Source organism: Arxiozyma heterogenica (assembly GCF_036370985.1).
Source record: "Arxiozyma heterogenica strain weizmannii chromosome Unknown scaffold_7, whole genome shotgun sequence".
In the NCBI taxonomy this organism is placed as follows: Eukaryota; Fungi; Ascomycota; class Saccharomycetes; order Saccharomycetales; family Saccharomycetaceae; genus Arxiozyma; species Arxiozyma heterogenica.
Window position 1 is genome coordinate 337,027 of NW_027042660.1, and position 15,171 is coordinate 352,197.

Sequence of the window (15,171 nt, forward strand, 5' to 3'; positions counted from 1 at the left end):
TTTCTCGAGGTACTTGATTTCTTTCTGTAGACACCTGTATGTCACAGAGTTGCTGAGAAACTTTGACGTTTTTTTTTTCTTAATGGCTACTAATTTAATAATTATGATTTGATTTGTCCCTATATAAAACCAACAATAAAAAGAAACACTAACGAATCACAATTTAATATACACACTATACGTTCATAAGATCTAGCCTTTCAATCTATTCAAATCTACGCTAATTATTGTTACTAAGTCTATAAACATACACATCTGTATCAAGCAGATCCATTCGATTCATTCTGGATAAATTTCTAAAAGATGATTTATAATAATAGAAAAACTATTGTAGAATATGAATTGTTCAAATTGCTGAAAAAAAAAACATCACTCAGTTCTATGCATATTTTCTACTATATGATTAATTTCACAATTTTATATTTCTTCTCCTTAATCTTGTCATCACCATTACCTAAAAGAGTACTTGTCTACTGATTTACAATTCTACATCTCTTAACATCAACAATTACATTATTAGTATCCAATATACTATAACCTATAACAAATTATATGCTTTTTCTTCTTCTTTTTTTCAAAATCAAACGTACAAAGCAATATCTTATAATATGAATATATCAATTCCACAAAAACTTTGAATTAACTACTCTTTTCTGTAAAATGCCATAAAAATACATATGATCGGGCAAATATTTACAGCGCTGTTGGGTCATAATCATCCTCATTTTCATCATCTTTATTAATATGTGAAATTCCACTATCTGCTGACCCCTTCTCATCATTTTTCTCCGAAATATCAGACTTGTGCTTCCTAAAAGATGTCTCTTCAGGAGCTTCATTGTTATCATCATCATCATCTTCCAATATATTATTAGTCACAATTGCTACATTATTTAAATCATTGTTAGCGACAACAGCTATATTTGTATCACTGCTCTTCTTCTTTGGAACCAAATCAATATTGTCCTCAACAATCTTAAATCCCTTCGGTAAATATTCTGGAGCCTTTGCTATGTAAATAGTTGGAAATTCAATAACAGTCCTGTTCCTAAAGAGCTCACCAATGCATTTATCAATAGCATCCAATTCAACAAGCTCTTTTGAATCTTGCATTTTTGTTGTGTTATAAGGAAATTGCTTGGTATAAAACTTTAATCCTGCCTTCAACAAAATGTCTGATCTCACCTTGTTATCTCTACACCCCTTAACATTATCATCAATAGACATAGTTTGCACATCTTTAGAAATATCGTATATTAGACAACATCTCTCATAAACTACATTACTCATACCCTCTATCAAACTGGCTGTCTCCTTAACCTTGTGACTCACGTGAATAAATGGTACTTGATTAGAGTCTGTTTCGGATGAAAGCTCATTACTTGGACATACAATCCATTCTATAGACCAAACAAATAAGTCTGAATTCTTATCCCATCTACTTTTATTCAAAGTAGATCTATACATTCCCCTTGGCAATAAAAGACAATTAACCCCTCTTCTGATTACTCGTGAACATTCCTCTTCATATTTGGCTCTTTTAAAAGAACTTTGATTGTTATTGCCATTGTTTCTGAAACTTTGTAAAGTTCTCTTATTCCGTTTCATCCCATCTAATTTTTGAACTTCCAACTGCCTTTTAAGATTAGTTAAAAAGTTGAAATCCCTCTGAACTAAATAGTTGTTCTCATGTTTTTCATCGTCTGCATTTTTCAACGTTTCACTAGACACATATTTCACTGGATCATAAGACTGCCCAGTACATGAATCCAATTTTTTATGCGATTTAGAACATTCCAGTGAACAGGTCTTCTTCAGACAGCCAGGGCATTTATATTTAAATTCATTTATACCACATATTTCACATAAATCTTTAGGCATCACTATCAACCACTTTTTTCAGTTTATTTTTCTGCCTAGAGGTTCCTACTTAGGTTTTAATAGTGGTTTATTTCTTTCCAATTAACCTAGCTCCTTTCTTTATTATTTTCAAATTAAGATAATAACAAAAAATTTTCAGAACTTTAAAAGATCTCACGAGATGACATAACTGAAAAAAAGCCAAAATAATGAAGAAACTATCATATAAAGAAATATTTTTATATTTTTTTACTATTTACATCTATATGCTATATTGCTAAATAAACTTCAGAACAAAAATTGAAATAAACCAATATGAATCAAAATACCTGATACATAAACAATAGTTGTTATCACACTCAGAATGAGTTAACTGAAGATTAGTGTGATAATGAGGAAGAAAGTTTAGTAAAATACGTGAAAAAAAGAATGTACAAAAAAATATTGATAACATCTAATTGTAAATTCATTTCTAACCTCTCTTAATAAATGGATTTAATGCACGGACAGAAAGACATGGTAAGGCCATACCGATCTCTGCTCTTAATAATATTGGAACCTGTTGTAGTTCATGAATTTCTTGGATGTAACAGTCATTTTCTTTTCTAATAACAGTAGTATTAATGAATGCCTCTAATGCATCTTCTTCTGAAGAGCTACGTTCAGGTAATCTTAAAACAGGGGTAGTAATTTGGAGTTTTGAAAGTTCTTCTGCTAAAGAATCACTAATCATAGAATCACCATTGTCAATAGAACTGAATTCCATATTTGCAATTTCAGCAGTAGTAGATTTGAATTTATTCTTGATTGAATTCCTATATGACTTTGGATTCCTTTCATCTTCTGGAATATATGTAGCACTATCTATGCCACGTTGCCAATGTAATTCCAGTATTTTCTTTTCTCCATCAAATTCTGCCTTGATTAATGGCAACTGGTCACCATGAACCCTCTTTTCAATACCAAATTCAGGGATAAACACATCAAATGAAGACTCATAAACTTGTAATACTGTAGCCATAGTAAATAATTGACCTGTTGCATTACCCATATCATTTATTGTCTTACAAAGTAACAAATGGACAGCCTGTTCCTGAGCCTGATAGGCACAATCCTTCTTAAAATTACAATATTCTGCGGTAATTTTCAAAGAACCAACATCATCATCATATGATGTATTATTAATAATAGATTTTAATTGTCTATGGACAACATGGTCTGCGTACCTTCTCAAAGGTTGGGTAAAGTGGGTATAGATTGGTAAATTTAATGCAAAATGACCATATTGATCTGGATCGACTTTTCCAGCAACAAAATATTTAGCTCTGGATAATGTCTTAAACAAAAGTATTTCTACTCCTTTTCTTACATCATCATCAGGTATTTGCAATATCGATCTAATAATAGTGTCTGGAGATGTAGTGTCAACATCATATCCAAATTTTTGAATTTTCTTCTTGAAAGTACACATTTTAGTTACAATAGGTTGAGCTTGTCTTCTTAAGAATGCCTTATCACCAAGTTTAGAATATATTCTTTCAGCTACAGTACAGTTCACTTTCCTTTGAATCTCATTCAATATGATACTCCAATAGGATCTGTCAAAAATATTCAAATCAACTTTAACTTTTTCATCATCCAAACTCTCAAACAGTGATAAGACTGGTGCTAGTTTAGCATCAGTGGAATTGATTCTACCTCTATAAAAGCATGTAGCTATTTCCTCTAATTTACAATAGAAAGGATTTTTAACACCATTATAGATATTTTCAACAGTGGTTATGTCAACAATACTACCAGGAGTTATAACAGATTCTCCAATCCATGTAGATTTAATTTTCAAAGTTTTGACATCTAATGTATAAACAATCGAAATGGCTGCATTCTCCTTATTTGCCTTAAAAGTTAAACCATCATTCAAAGCCTGAGGTAACAAATTAACAACTCTTTGGGGCATAAATACACCTGTGGATCTCTTTCTTGCTCTCTTGTCAAGGGAAGAATTAGCATCGATCTGCTCGGTAGCATCAACAACATGGCACCCCAACTCTAAAGTGCCATCATTATTTGATTTGAGATGTAATGCAAACTCTGAAATAGTACCTCTTTCAGTAAATCCAATGATATTAAAACTCTCATCAAACTTTGTTCTCTTATTCCAATTTTCCTCATCGATTGGAAATGGCTGATAAGTGGATTTTTCTTGACTTGGATCCTTTGGATCTAAATACTCATTAGATAAGAAATTGTTATCTCTCAATATAGAATCAATTTCTGTTTTTGTGTCGTTAATAGCCCCTAATTCAGAAACCAAAATACCAAATGGGTGTAATGAAGTAATTGGCCAACGTTTTATAGAAGCAACAAATAATTTATCTGCATATTTATCTGCGTTTTCAACAAAATCCTTTGGTGCTAATTCAGTTGGAATAGCAATCAATGGAACTTTCTTATCGATAGGTTTAAACCATGCAATTTTGGGTGCTTGTTGCGCCTTAGCTACCGAATCGCCATTATTAGCAACATCCTTATTCTTATTATTAGCTACTTGGGATGGTCTCAACAAACCCAAAGTCCCACTAAACAATTGGCCAGGAATACGATCTAGAACAGCAACAACGTGCCCTGCATATAAAGGTTTAAATTGGTCATTAATTTCTTCTTCTTCTACTAATAGTAGAGATTGACCTTCAACCTCAACATCATCATTTTTCTTTTGGGTTGGACGTTGTTTCAAAGAACCCTTTCTTTTTAAACCAATTTTATTTGAGGACATCATGTCATTATCAGTATCATTTCTTGACAACGAACCACCAAGGGTGGATGTAGAAATTATGTGATCATCACCATATGTAGATGATACAAGAGATGCACTAGTGGTTGCAGCATTAGAAGATATGGCAGAACCACTAATATTTGTTGTTGCATTGACACTTCCTGAAGCATCGTTGTGATAGTCATCATTACTATTCAAATTAACAAAATCTTCTTGCAAACTTGCGTCTTTTCTTCTCTTTTTTTCTTCCTTCTCTTTTTTAGATTCCCAAACCTCATCAACCACCAACAATTCAACTGCGACCAAATCACCTTCCAAAGCTCTATTTCTATCCTTTGATCCACAGATATAAATATCTGCATCCAAAGTACCATCAGTTGAGACCCAGGCGTCAGATCTATTCTTTTTATTAACACGAAGAATACCAGCAACCAATCTCCCTTCTTGAATTAATTGTGGAATATTAGCTTGTGGCAAGTAAGGTGCGAAAAGTGATTTTCTTTGAGAACCACCATTTGTAGTATTGGATTGGAAACTTTGAATAGACGAGTTGGATGGACGTGATCTGTGACCTTGTTGGAAGACTGCTGGTGGCTCAAGACTACTAAAAGAATTAAAGTCTCTTGAATTAGCTTTTCTGTGGCCATGATAGGGTGACTGATTATAAGAATAAGATTGTTGCTGTTGGATGGGTTGTGATGGCGAAGGTTGGAATTGAGGTGACAAAAATTGGTTCGAATTTGGTTGTTGATTTTGAGAAATGGATTGTGCTCTCCAATTCGAATTAATTCCAGATGGTGAAAATGGCTCATTGTTATTGTTATTTCTTGTCCTTTGACGACGATAAGTAGAAGAAGAAGGGATAAAATCATCATCATTGCCAGACGTATCATAATTGGTGTTATTTGGCGGAAATTTGAAGAATGGAACCGAGTTAGAGTTAGTTCTACGATGTGAACCTGTGTCAGTAGATGAAGGTGGAAACTTAAAGCTACTTTGCTCTTGAGATGCCAATGATGCAATGTTATTATTCGGATATTCATTTGATAAGTTGGAAAATGTGAAAGATGTATCTTCAACATTTATGTCAATCCCAGTTCTTTTAGCTTGTTCTGTAGCTGCTGCCTTTTTAGCTTCATTAATTTGTAAAGAGTGTCTTCTTGAATGTCCATAGACATTCGATGATGAACCGGTTCTTCTATGAGGATTAGTAGGAGTACCATTATTATTATTGTTATTTGAATTTACATTAAAATTCGTATTATTATAGTCTTGATAATATCCTGAATTATTTCTAGAATGTGTTCTACTTCTATTTCCTTGATTATGATTATGATTATTATTATTATTATTATTATTAAAATTGTTGTAATTATTAACAAAAGGAGGAGTAGGCATTGAATAGCCAGCCGCTTGTTCATATTGTTGTTGTTGAGCCAATAGTTGCTGTTGTTGCTGTTGAACTTGTTCCAACTGTCTTTGCAAAGTTAATTGTTCAATCATTAGATTAGTCAATTCAGATTGCGTTCTTCTATGAGCGACATGAATATGCTTTGGGACACGTCTTTGCTGGTTGTCAGAGTTGTTAGAGCCTCTTGGTGGGACATACAGATTATTAGAGTCATTATCATTGTCATTAATATTATTACTATTATAATTATTATTATTCATCTCTTGGTAATTTGAAGAAGACATTATGCAGTAAAGGAGCACAGAATGAGTGTAAGTAATCGAAAAAAAATGGGCCCAACCTAGTGAATCTATTCAAAAAGAAATAATATAGTTAACAGATAATCACGAACACAAACAAAAAAATATCTATCTACCTATCTATATTATTTTTTTTTTTTATTTTAAAACAAATTTAACAACCAGCCTAATAACCAGCCAAGTGTCTCACACAAACAGATGAATAAATAAAAAAATAAATAAATAAGTAAATAAATGAATAAATAAGCAAACACGAAGATATATGATTAACTTTAAACGGTTTTAACGGTAGAATCTCCAAAAAATAAAATGTCAAATTACAACTTTATCGAAATCGTGTGGTGCTTGCTTTAATCCAGGCAGTTCTGTCTTGTCTTGTCTTGTTTTATCTATCTAGACTAATTAAAAAATTATTGGTTGTGGAATGAATGAATACACAGATATAGATGGATGAACGGATCGATAATCGCCTTTTATTTGCTGGTATCTAAATAGTGGGTAATAGAAAGTGACATACCCTTGTAAGATACCTTATATGGTTTGCTCCTTAAGGTGTATCTCTCTCTACCTTTGCCTCCTTCTGTTGTATTCTTTTCCTACAAAATCTTGCGGCGCCTCTTTCTTTCTTCCTTTTTTTTCTGCCACCCCCCTCCTTCCTTCCTTCCTTCCTTCTTTCCCTTCTTCCCTTCCAAATTGTCCCAAAATATCCCAATGTTCCATTCACAGTTCTGTTGTTTTTTTTCGTGTTCTCTTATTTTCTTTTTTTCTTTTTTTTTTTTGTCCCACTGTTAACACCCTGCTGTTGCACAATAGAATAGATTAATCAGGAAATTTTTCTATTGTACCTATATGTCTAAAAAGGGTAATGCAAAGAAGCCAACAAAAAAAAAAAAATAAAAAAAAAAAAGGAAAAAAGAAACAAAAAAACTATTTTTAGATAGACAATATCCTAATTGGGCAATTATACCCAAACAGATAATGTCACTTCCTACGAACGGTATGTATGGCTTTTTCCTGTATATACCTACAATTTTATGTACTACAATTTTATAAATTCATTATTTAGTAATTAAAATAGCACTATTATTGGTTTTTTCTTTTCTTTTCTTTTTTTTTTTATTTTTATTTTTTTATTTTGTAGCCTACTATAACCAATATTTTGTCGTTAGCAATAGTCATTATAAACATTATTTTCAAAATTTCAAGTCCTGTTCTTCCTCTGGTTTCAACTTATAAAGAGCGTCCAAGAAACCAACAATCAATTTATCCACTACCCCGGTAGTCTTGACACTACCGGCAACACCGTACAACGCACTAGTACCATCATTAGAGATGTTCTTCTTATGATTTGGATCACTCAACATCTCGTATACAATATCAGTTAAATCTTGACATAATCCATCAATAGACTTCACAGTTAACTTAGTCACAGCCAAATGTAGTGCCGCAGGTTTCTGTAATGTGCTCAAATGCCAACCACGCTTGTTTAATCTGTCTGACAATTCATAAACATCTACTTTTTCAGATTTAAATGAGATCACACTGAATTTAGGATCACCAATGATTTCCAATGCTGGCAATCTGTCTTGTATATATCCTTTCAATTTCCTTGCTGCTCCAATAATTTCTTTACATGATTCAATATATCCAGACTCACCTAAATTGATCATGGTGGCCCAGCAACCAGCTACTAATGCACCAGGACGTGACCCAGCTAATGTAGGCGAACCATAAAGACCTCCAACCCAATCCGACTCGATATAATATTGTTGCATCCTTAAAATCTCATTTCTATACATAATCACAGAGGAGCCCTTTGGTGCAAACCCATACTTATGTGTATCGCACGAGATTGAAGTTACACCTGGAACCCTGAAATCAAATGGCTCAATATCCTCTCCATACCCTGCTTTTTCCATAAACGCAACAATAAATGATCCAAGACAACAGTCAACATGTAATGGAATATTATATTTGGTGGCCAAATTCCCAATACCCACAATATCATCGCCGATACCATGAGGAAAGTTGGGAACAGACCCCACCAATAACACTGTGTTACGGTTAATCATCCTTTCCATTTTCCTTAAATCAACTTTATATGTTATAGGATCTAGGTCCACATGACGTAATTTTATACCAAAGTAATAAGCTGCTTTATTAAAACCTGCATGTGCAGTAATTGGAACCACCATTTCAGGCTCTTTAATACCGCGAAATCTTTCACCATACATTTTAGCACTTAAGCATGCTAATAGAAGCGATTCAGTACCACCAGATGTAGTCGTACCACAACCAGTGTCTTCAGGTGCATTGAACATTTTTAAAATCATAGATACCACTTCAGATTCCATCTTACGCAGCCCTGGAAACACATCTGGATGTAATTGATTAGATACACAAAATTTTTCAAACGCAAGTGCTTGTAAATGTATCAAATCTTGACCACCATGATACACAGCACCTGAAACTCTACCATCTTCCCAATCTGAATGTGGAATTGAGGTATCTAATTTTTCTAATTCATTCAAAACCAAATCTATTGACATACCTGTTGGTGGTAATTCTATAAAATCTACTATATGATCATTATTTCGAATCAATTCCTTTTCAATAGTTCTCTTTGTTTTCTGAATTTCTTGATCCACTTTATTCCTCATGAACACTGAAGACAACAGACAGTTAAACACATACTTTAAGGATATACGGAAACAACGTTTTAAAGATCCAAAAATACCATACGCTTTTACATCATAGCATATGTTAATTAGTATCTTGTAGCAAAAATGTACAAACAAATAATCACGTAAAATAAAATACCAAGGGGTCTTTTGGATATAGTCAATTATTGAACCATACACATATTCCAGGTTATGCAAATATACATATCCAATTTTAATTAACTGTTGATAATCAACATCCAACTTGTAGTTATTATCAAACCAACAATAATCATTAATCATATTTATCCACTCATCCAATTTGGGATAAAAGCGCATAATTAAATTCCTTACTTTTAGAATTTTCGTTTTTAATATATAATATAACTAATTTTGTTACTCTTTCTTGTTCTAATGTTTTTATTTTTATTTTTATTTTTTTCTTTTTTTTAACGATTGCAAATACCAACAATAGAATTAATACTTTAGGACACTAAACTGATGTATATCTTATATCAAAATAAAATCAAGTATTTTTTTTTATCAAAACCAGTTAAAGCCAATTGATCACATTACTACCTCTTGGGTAGGTAAATTTCAATTTTCCTATATTCTCTTTAAAAACACTATTATCCGGATACTTTGGAAAAAAAAAGTAAATAAATAAACAAAATACACTTGTATCAAAAGAAAAAGAAAAACAAAGACATATTTCAATAATAAAATGCGTTATTCATGACAAAAACAAATGGAAAATGCACAGGTTAAAATCATATGCAATATATATAAAGGGAGAGAAACATATATAACTATATTTTATGTATAATTTGGAGAATTAGATCTAGTTAGCCTGATACGAGATTCTGGCGATGAGTTTTTAGTAGTAATACCTGCTGATGTTGTTGACGAAGAGGAGGCAAACACTACATTTACTGAGTTACTAGATACAGAAGATGATATCCTGCTTTTTTTATTCTTTGACATATTTGTATGCATCTTCTTATTTCCCTCCACGAATTCACTATTGTTTTGAGAAGTCGGTTTAAAATTCAATTCAGTAATTGTTTCAATATAATTTTTAAGAAACTGATTTGTCTTCTTCATTTGCTGAATCTCTCTTTCTAGATCATATTTAGAACTCAAGAGAGAATTATAACTTAATTCTGCCCATTGTGCGTTTTTCTGTTTCTCTTCTAAAAATTGTTTCGATTTTTCCCAATTCTTCAATTCTAACGATTTATTTGCTGCTGTATTGGAATCAGTTTGATATATTGATCTCAATTCATCCTCATCTTCTGTCTTCTTCTTATTTATCTCTAGTAAATCATCCAGTTGACTTTTCAATATATTGTTTTTAGTTTCATATTCCATCATTTTTTTATTTAATAGATCTTCGTCTTCTATAATTTCTTGAAATACCGTATTTAACTCATCATATTTTCCTTTTAAATTGTTATAAATAATTTTAATTTTCCCATTCTCAGTAGCCACACTCTCAAGACTCTTTCCTGTATCATTTTTTAATTTTTCCCTTGATTGAAAAATTTTAAAGTTGCCACCAATACTTTTTTTAAGCGAATCTAGCAAATTTTGTCTCTCTGTTTCTTCTAATCTTTTATTTATTAGAATATTATTATTCAAATCATATATACTATTAATTTCATTCAATCTGGTCAGAGTCTTCCGCATCAATTCAAATTGATAATTCCTCACATTGAATTGATGCAAAGAAACATCCAAAGATGTCAATGCGCTATTATAATTTTTTTGAAATTGTGGGTGAAACCAATCCGAGGAAATTTCTTTCTGAGCAGCATTGACATGATCTGACAGAGATAATTGAGTACCTTGAATACTGCTATCATTAATCGAAGCTAGTGCTTGTGTTATCAATTGGTTGAAATCGACATTATTACCTCTATGTTCAATACCAATATGCTCCCTATTTTTAAAAAAATAAACCAAGGATTTTTTAATATTATCATATTCTGCGTCCACATCTTGTTCATTATTTAAATTCTGATCAAGAATATAGTGATCCGGTGAATCCATTACTAGTAACTTTATAATTGGGATCTTTTTATATGACTTGATCTTCTGTTTCTGTCGTTTTTGCTGATATACTGTACCATTACTTCTTCTGAACCTCCCATTGGCCCGAGTCTGTGATTGTTGTCCGATGATTGGAATATTTAAACATGGCATAGTGTCATTAATCATTGGATCAAATGCAATAATCAAGTTTGTATCATAACGACGCAACAAATCTTCATCATGAATTAAATGCTTTGTGGTGGCTAAAAATATCCAGTTCCTTTTCATCCCATTATCATTTTCCAACTTCCTTTTCTTGTTGTAAGAGTTGTAACTATTTCTATTCTTATTTGTATAGTAATAATTATCCTTAAAATAACCTGTATATCTATTTAAGTTTGAATTTGTTTGATTTGAATCAGATATTGTATTGGTATATAAAGACGAGGGAGAAGTGGATGTATAAGAAGAAGATACAATAGGTGATACTGATGAAGAGGTAGAAGTAGAAGTAGAAGTAGTGATAGAAGAAGAAGACGAAGAAGACAAATTGGCATTCACCTGATTTCCACGTGAATAAACGGTTTTCTCATCATATAATGTTGTACCAGATAATCTTTTCAAATTAAAATTTTGACCTAAGAGAAGACCCTCGATTAAATCTAATTCTTTCATTGAATGTGCAACAAGCGTGATAGATAACGAACCGAAATCTTTGGATTGATAATTTACTAATTCAAACAATAATTTTTGTAGAAAATAAAATTTATTACTTGGATCAATCAACCTCTGTTTAGGTTCCATTCTTAAAAATTGTCTTGGCATATAATGGTCTACTAATAAACATGGATGATTAGCCACTGCTCTAATATGTGTGTCTAATAGATATAGCATTTGTCTTGAAGTAAAAGTTGGATAATGTGTACCAATTTGAGCATGCGCCTTACTAGTTAAAACATTGGCATCAGATGACGTTGTAATGGAGTTAGAAGAAGAAGATGTTATACCCAATTCTTTTAATAATGTTTCATGATGGATAGATAATAGTATTTCAATTAAATCTCGTTGAAATTCCGTGAGTCCAATCGGAACAGTGAAAACAGTCATTATCTTAATTAATTTCGATAATAATAATTATATATTTCTGTTGTGATAATGAATAACTATATCTTGAGTTTGGTAAACTTTCTTCAATTCTCCCAAATCATATACAAGATATATAGACTTCTGTCCTCTTACTTTCTTTTTTTGTTCTTTTCTTACTATATTTGTTTCATCTTATTTCTTTTTTTCCTTTTTTATTAGTTTTTATCTTTATTTTTTATTTTTTTCTTTTTATATCTTTTTGATTTTATTACTTTTATTGAAGTATACATATTAAAAAGAAAAAAAAAATAGCACTAACCAACCATCCTCTTTAATCAGATTAATTTCATATGCAGTGCATAAAAACAATCTAGTTAGTTCGTTTACCTAGACCTTTATGATATGCCTCTTACACACATGCATACATAGCAATAACAACCTCCTTCCTCCCTACTTTCTTCTCCTCCCTTTCTATGCATATATAATATTGCTTCACACTAATACACCCTCTTCTTTCAACCCTCCAAGAGTTGTAATAATAACGTTTTTTGTATCATTATTATCATCATAGTTTAATACTTTGAATACGAAATCCTACTATATACCAACAATCTACAGAAAAAAAAAAGATTTATAGACTCATTAATAATCTCACTGTTTAAGCTTGATGTAACTTGAATTCTACATGACACCGGCAATGTTTTCCCCCTTTGTAAGAATTGATAGAGCTGAAAAATGGCTTTATACAGAAGACATAGAGACTGGTCACTGACTACATACAGTTATCTAAAGGAGATTTCCTCTCTCTTTCTCTTTTTTCGTTCTTGATACACCATCTCTATGTGCTACCAATACTACGACTAACAGTTAACAACTAACCGCATGCCAACACCTACTGCTATCCCAGCCAAAAACAGTAGCACATTGTATGTGTTTCCCCTGTAGCTCCTCGTCCTTACTCTAATACCCTCCCTTCCCCTGCTACTCAGTTCAATTGAATTTCAACTGCAAACAAAAAAAAATAAAAAGAAAACCAAAAAAAAGACTTCATTTCTTTTTCCTCGAGAGAAAACCCTTTTCATTTCGCTGCTTTTCGATTTTCCCAATTACAGAAAGGAGGAAAGTTTCAGTGTATTTGGTATAAGGTGGTGATGAAAACAATTAAAACAAAGAAAAACACACAAGCAATGAAGGGGACCGTACAGGTTCAAATTAGCTTATGTTTTTTCCCATACACATATGTACATAGAGGCTTATAGTTGAGGAATAATAACTACAATAATAACAGGGAACCAAATCAAATAAAATCAAAAAAAAAGAAAACCACAAATAAGTAATGCAAGCAGCCACCCCCATGAAAAGTATTAAATGGCTTACCAAAAGACAGTACCCACCGTACATCTATCTCTTCCGTCATTTAGAAAGAGGTCAGGTAGTATATAGTCAAACTCCGTTCCCAACAAAACAGGATATAGAAAACCTATGGCCTCGCCCAAACCAAAATAACAAAAAACCTATATATGGTACCCGTAGAGATCTATGGAAATTGATGTGCCTTGTTAAACTACCTAAACCTGAGTGGAGTCTACAACTATATAGAGACTTGGTTCATTTAAGACATTTAAGAGACATTAAAGGGATAAACACTTACAGAGAACTGAATTCCTTCAAACAAATCTGGTATAGTGGACAGTTTAGACCTGTATATGGACAAGAAGCTATTGCTGATTTAAGAGAATGTCTTTTAAAGGGTCCTGTTGGTAACTCCGACACTACTGAGCACAACAACAACAACAACAACACTAACCTAGTTACTATCTATTGGGAAGATTTGTGGAGAATGGGGGATAAAGAGAAATATTGGACCAATATTCTTCCACAGGTTGAACATAAACAAATCCCAAGAATTGGCAACACATCTCGTGAAGAGAGTGGGCTACTTAAACTATTAAACAGAGATCAAATTAGCAATAGTGAAATTAATGAGAATATAAACAACACTACATCCTAAACTGTATCATTAAAGCTTATATAAAATTAGAAAACACGAAGAGCAAAAGGAAGAGGAAAGAATATTCATTCATTCTGAATAATATATATATGTATATATACATATATATATATATATATTTGTACAACTATATGTTCATGTAAATAAACAAGAGAGAAAGAAGGAGAAAGAAAAGTAAAAAGATTAAAAAACAGTTATAATTAAAAGCGGATATGAATAATTAGAAAAAGAGAAATATTAGTATATTTAATAATAACAAAAAAAAGAATAATTAAAAAAAAAATTTACAAGTCTGCTTTCAATAAATTATTTAAGTCTTGAACTTTGGACTTCACAGAGAGATCAATAGTTTTATCACCAACTTCTAAAAGAAGGCCACCGAGCAATTCTGGGTTCACTTTATAATCTAACTTAATAGTTTGATTTTTAGAAAGTAAAGAAGAATTCTTGATTGCTTGAGCTAACCTTTCACCTGTCTTTGTTTTTTGCGATTCAGAGTTCCAAGGTTTAGCAGTGGTTAACGTAACAGAGACAACACCCCTATATTGATCAAATAATTTATTTAGGTCTGTATTAATTTGTGGAATAAAAGATAGTCTATTATTTTGTGCTAATGCTTGCAAGAAGTTGGACACATAAACATTGTTGTTTTGTTTAACACTTTCATTCAAAGTACTAACTAACTTCTCTCTTTGTTCTGAGGATAGAGATGGGTTATGTAAAGCAGCAGCAACACCTGGAGTTTCTTTAACGATGGAAGAGATTTCATCTAATCGAGAGACAACTTCTGGCAAACATTTTTCTTTTAAAGCAACTTGGAATAACGAATAGGCATAAGTTCCAGAAACACCTGGTAACATATCAACCTTGCCTGTAGCGGTAACAGCTACACCGGTATGAGCTTGTCTAATAATAGTTCTTAACATTATTTATTAATGTAAATAATATTGTTAATTTGAAGTAACAAAAAATAATTCGAATATTTATATATCTTAATAGTGTCTTTCCTTTAAGTTTTTGGCTTCTTCTTTCCT

At 31.9% G+C, this 15,171-nt stretch overlaps 6 protein-coding genes across 6 annotated transcripts; 1 reads left to right on the forward strand and 5 right to left on the reverse strand.

The window, feature by feature from the left end:
* Positions 1-693: 693 nt before the first annotated feature.
* BCD1 (Bcd1p) lies at positions 694-1,881 on the reverse strand (the record flags this gene model as incomplete). Its single annotated transcript, XM_064861287.1, has 1 exon — positions 694-1,881. The coding sequence occupies one exon, from the start codon at positions 1,879-1,881 to the stop codon at positions 694-696; it is 1,188 nt and encodes a 395-aa protein (XP_064716964.1).
* Positions 1,882-2,332: 451 nt separating this feature from the next.
* On the reverse strand, positions 2,333-6,331 carry SSD1 (mRNA-binding translational repressor SSD1; the record flags this gene model as incomplete). Its single annotated transcript, XM_064861288.1, has 1 exon — positions 2,333-6,331. The coding sequence occupies one exon, from the start codon at positions 6,329-6,331 to the stop codon at positions 2,333-2,335; it is 3,999 nt and encodes a 1,332-aa protein (XP_064716965.1).
* A 1,208-nt stretch (positions 6,332-7,539) lies between these two features.
* Positions 7,540-9,345, reverse strand: DPL1 (sphinganine-1-phosphate aldolase DPL1; the record flags this gene model as incomplete). The annotated part of the gene is made up of 1 exon (XM_064861289.1): positions 7,540-9,345. One exon carries the CDS (start codon positions 9,343-9,345, stop codon positions 7,540-7,542), a length of 1,806 nt encoding a protein of 601 aa, XP_064716966.1.
* Positions 9,346-9,822: 477 nt separating this feature from the next.
* HDA2 (Hda2p) lies at positions 9,823-12,147 on the reverse strand (the record flags this gene model as incomplete). Its single annotated transcript, XM_064861290.1, has 1 exon — positions 9,823-12,147. The coding sequence occupies one exon, from the start codon at positions 12,145-12,147 to the stop codon at positions 9,823-9,825; it is 2,325 nt and encodes a 774-aa protein (XP_064716967.1).
* Positions 12,148-13,462: 1,315 nt separating this feature from the next.
* On the forward strand, positions 13,463-14,137 carry MHR1 (mitochondrial 54S ribosomal protein mL67 MHR1; the record flags this gene model as incomplete). The annotated part of the gene is made up of 1 exon (XM_064861291.1): positions 13,463-14,137. The coding sequence occupies one exon, from the start codon at positions 13,463-13,465 to the stop codon at positions 14,135-14,137; it is 675 nt and encodes a 224-aa protein (XP_064716968.1).
* Positions 14,138-14,421: 284 nt separating this feature from the next.
* ATP5 (F1F0 ATP synthase subunit 5) lies at positions 14,422-15,063 on the reverse strand (the record flags this gene model as incomplete). The annotated part of the gene is made up of 1 exon (XM_064861292.1): positions 14,422-15,063. The coding sequence occupies one exon, from the start codon at positions 15,061-15,063 to the stop codon at positions 14,422-14,424; it is 642 nt and encodes a 213-aa protein (XP_064716969.1).
* Positions 15,064-15,171: the final 108 nt, after the last annotated feature.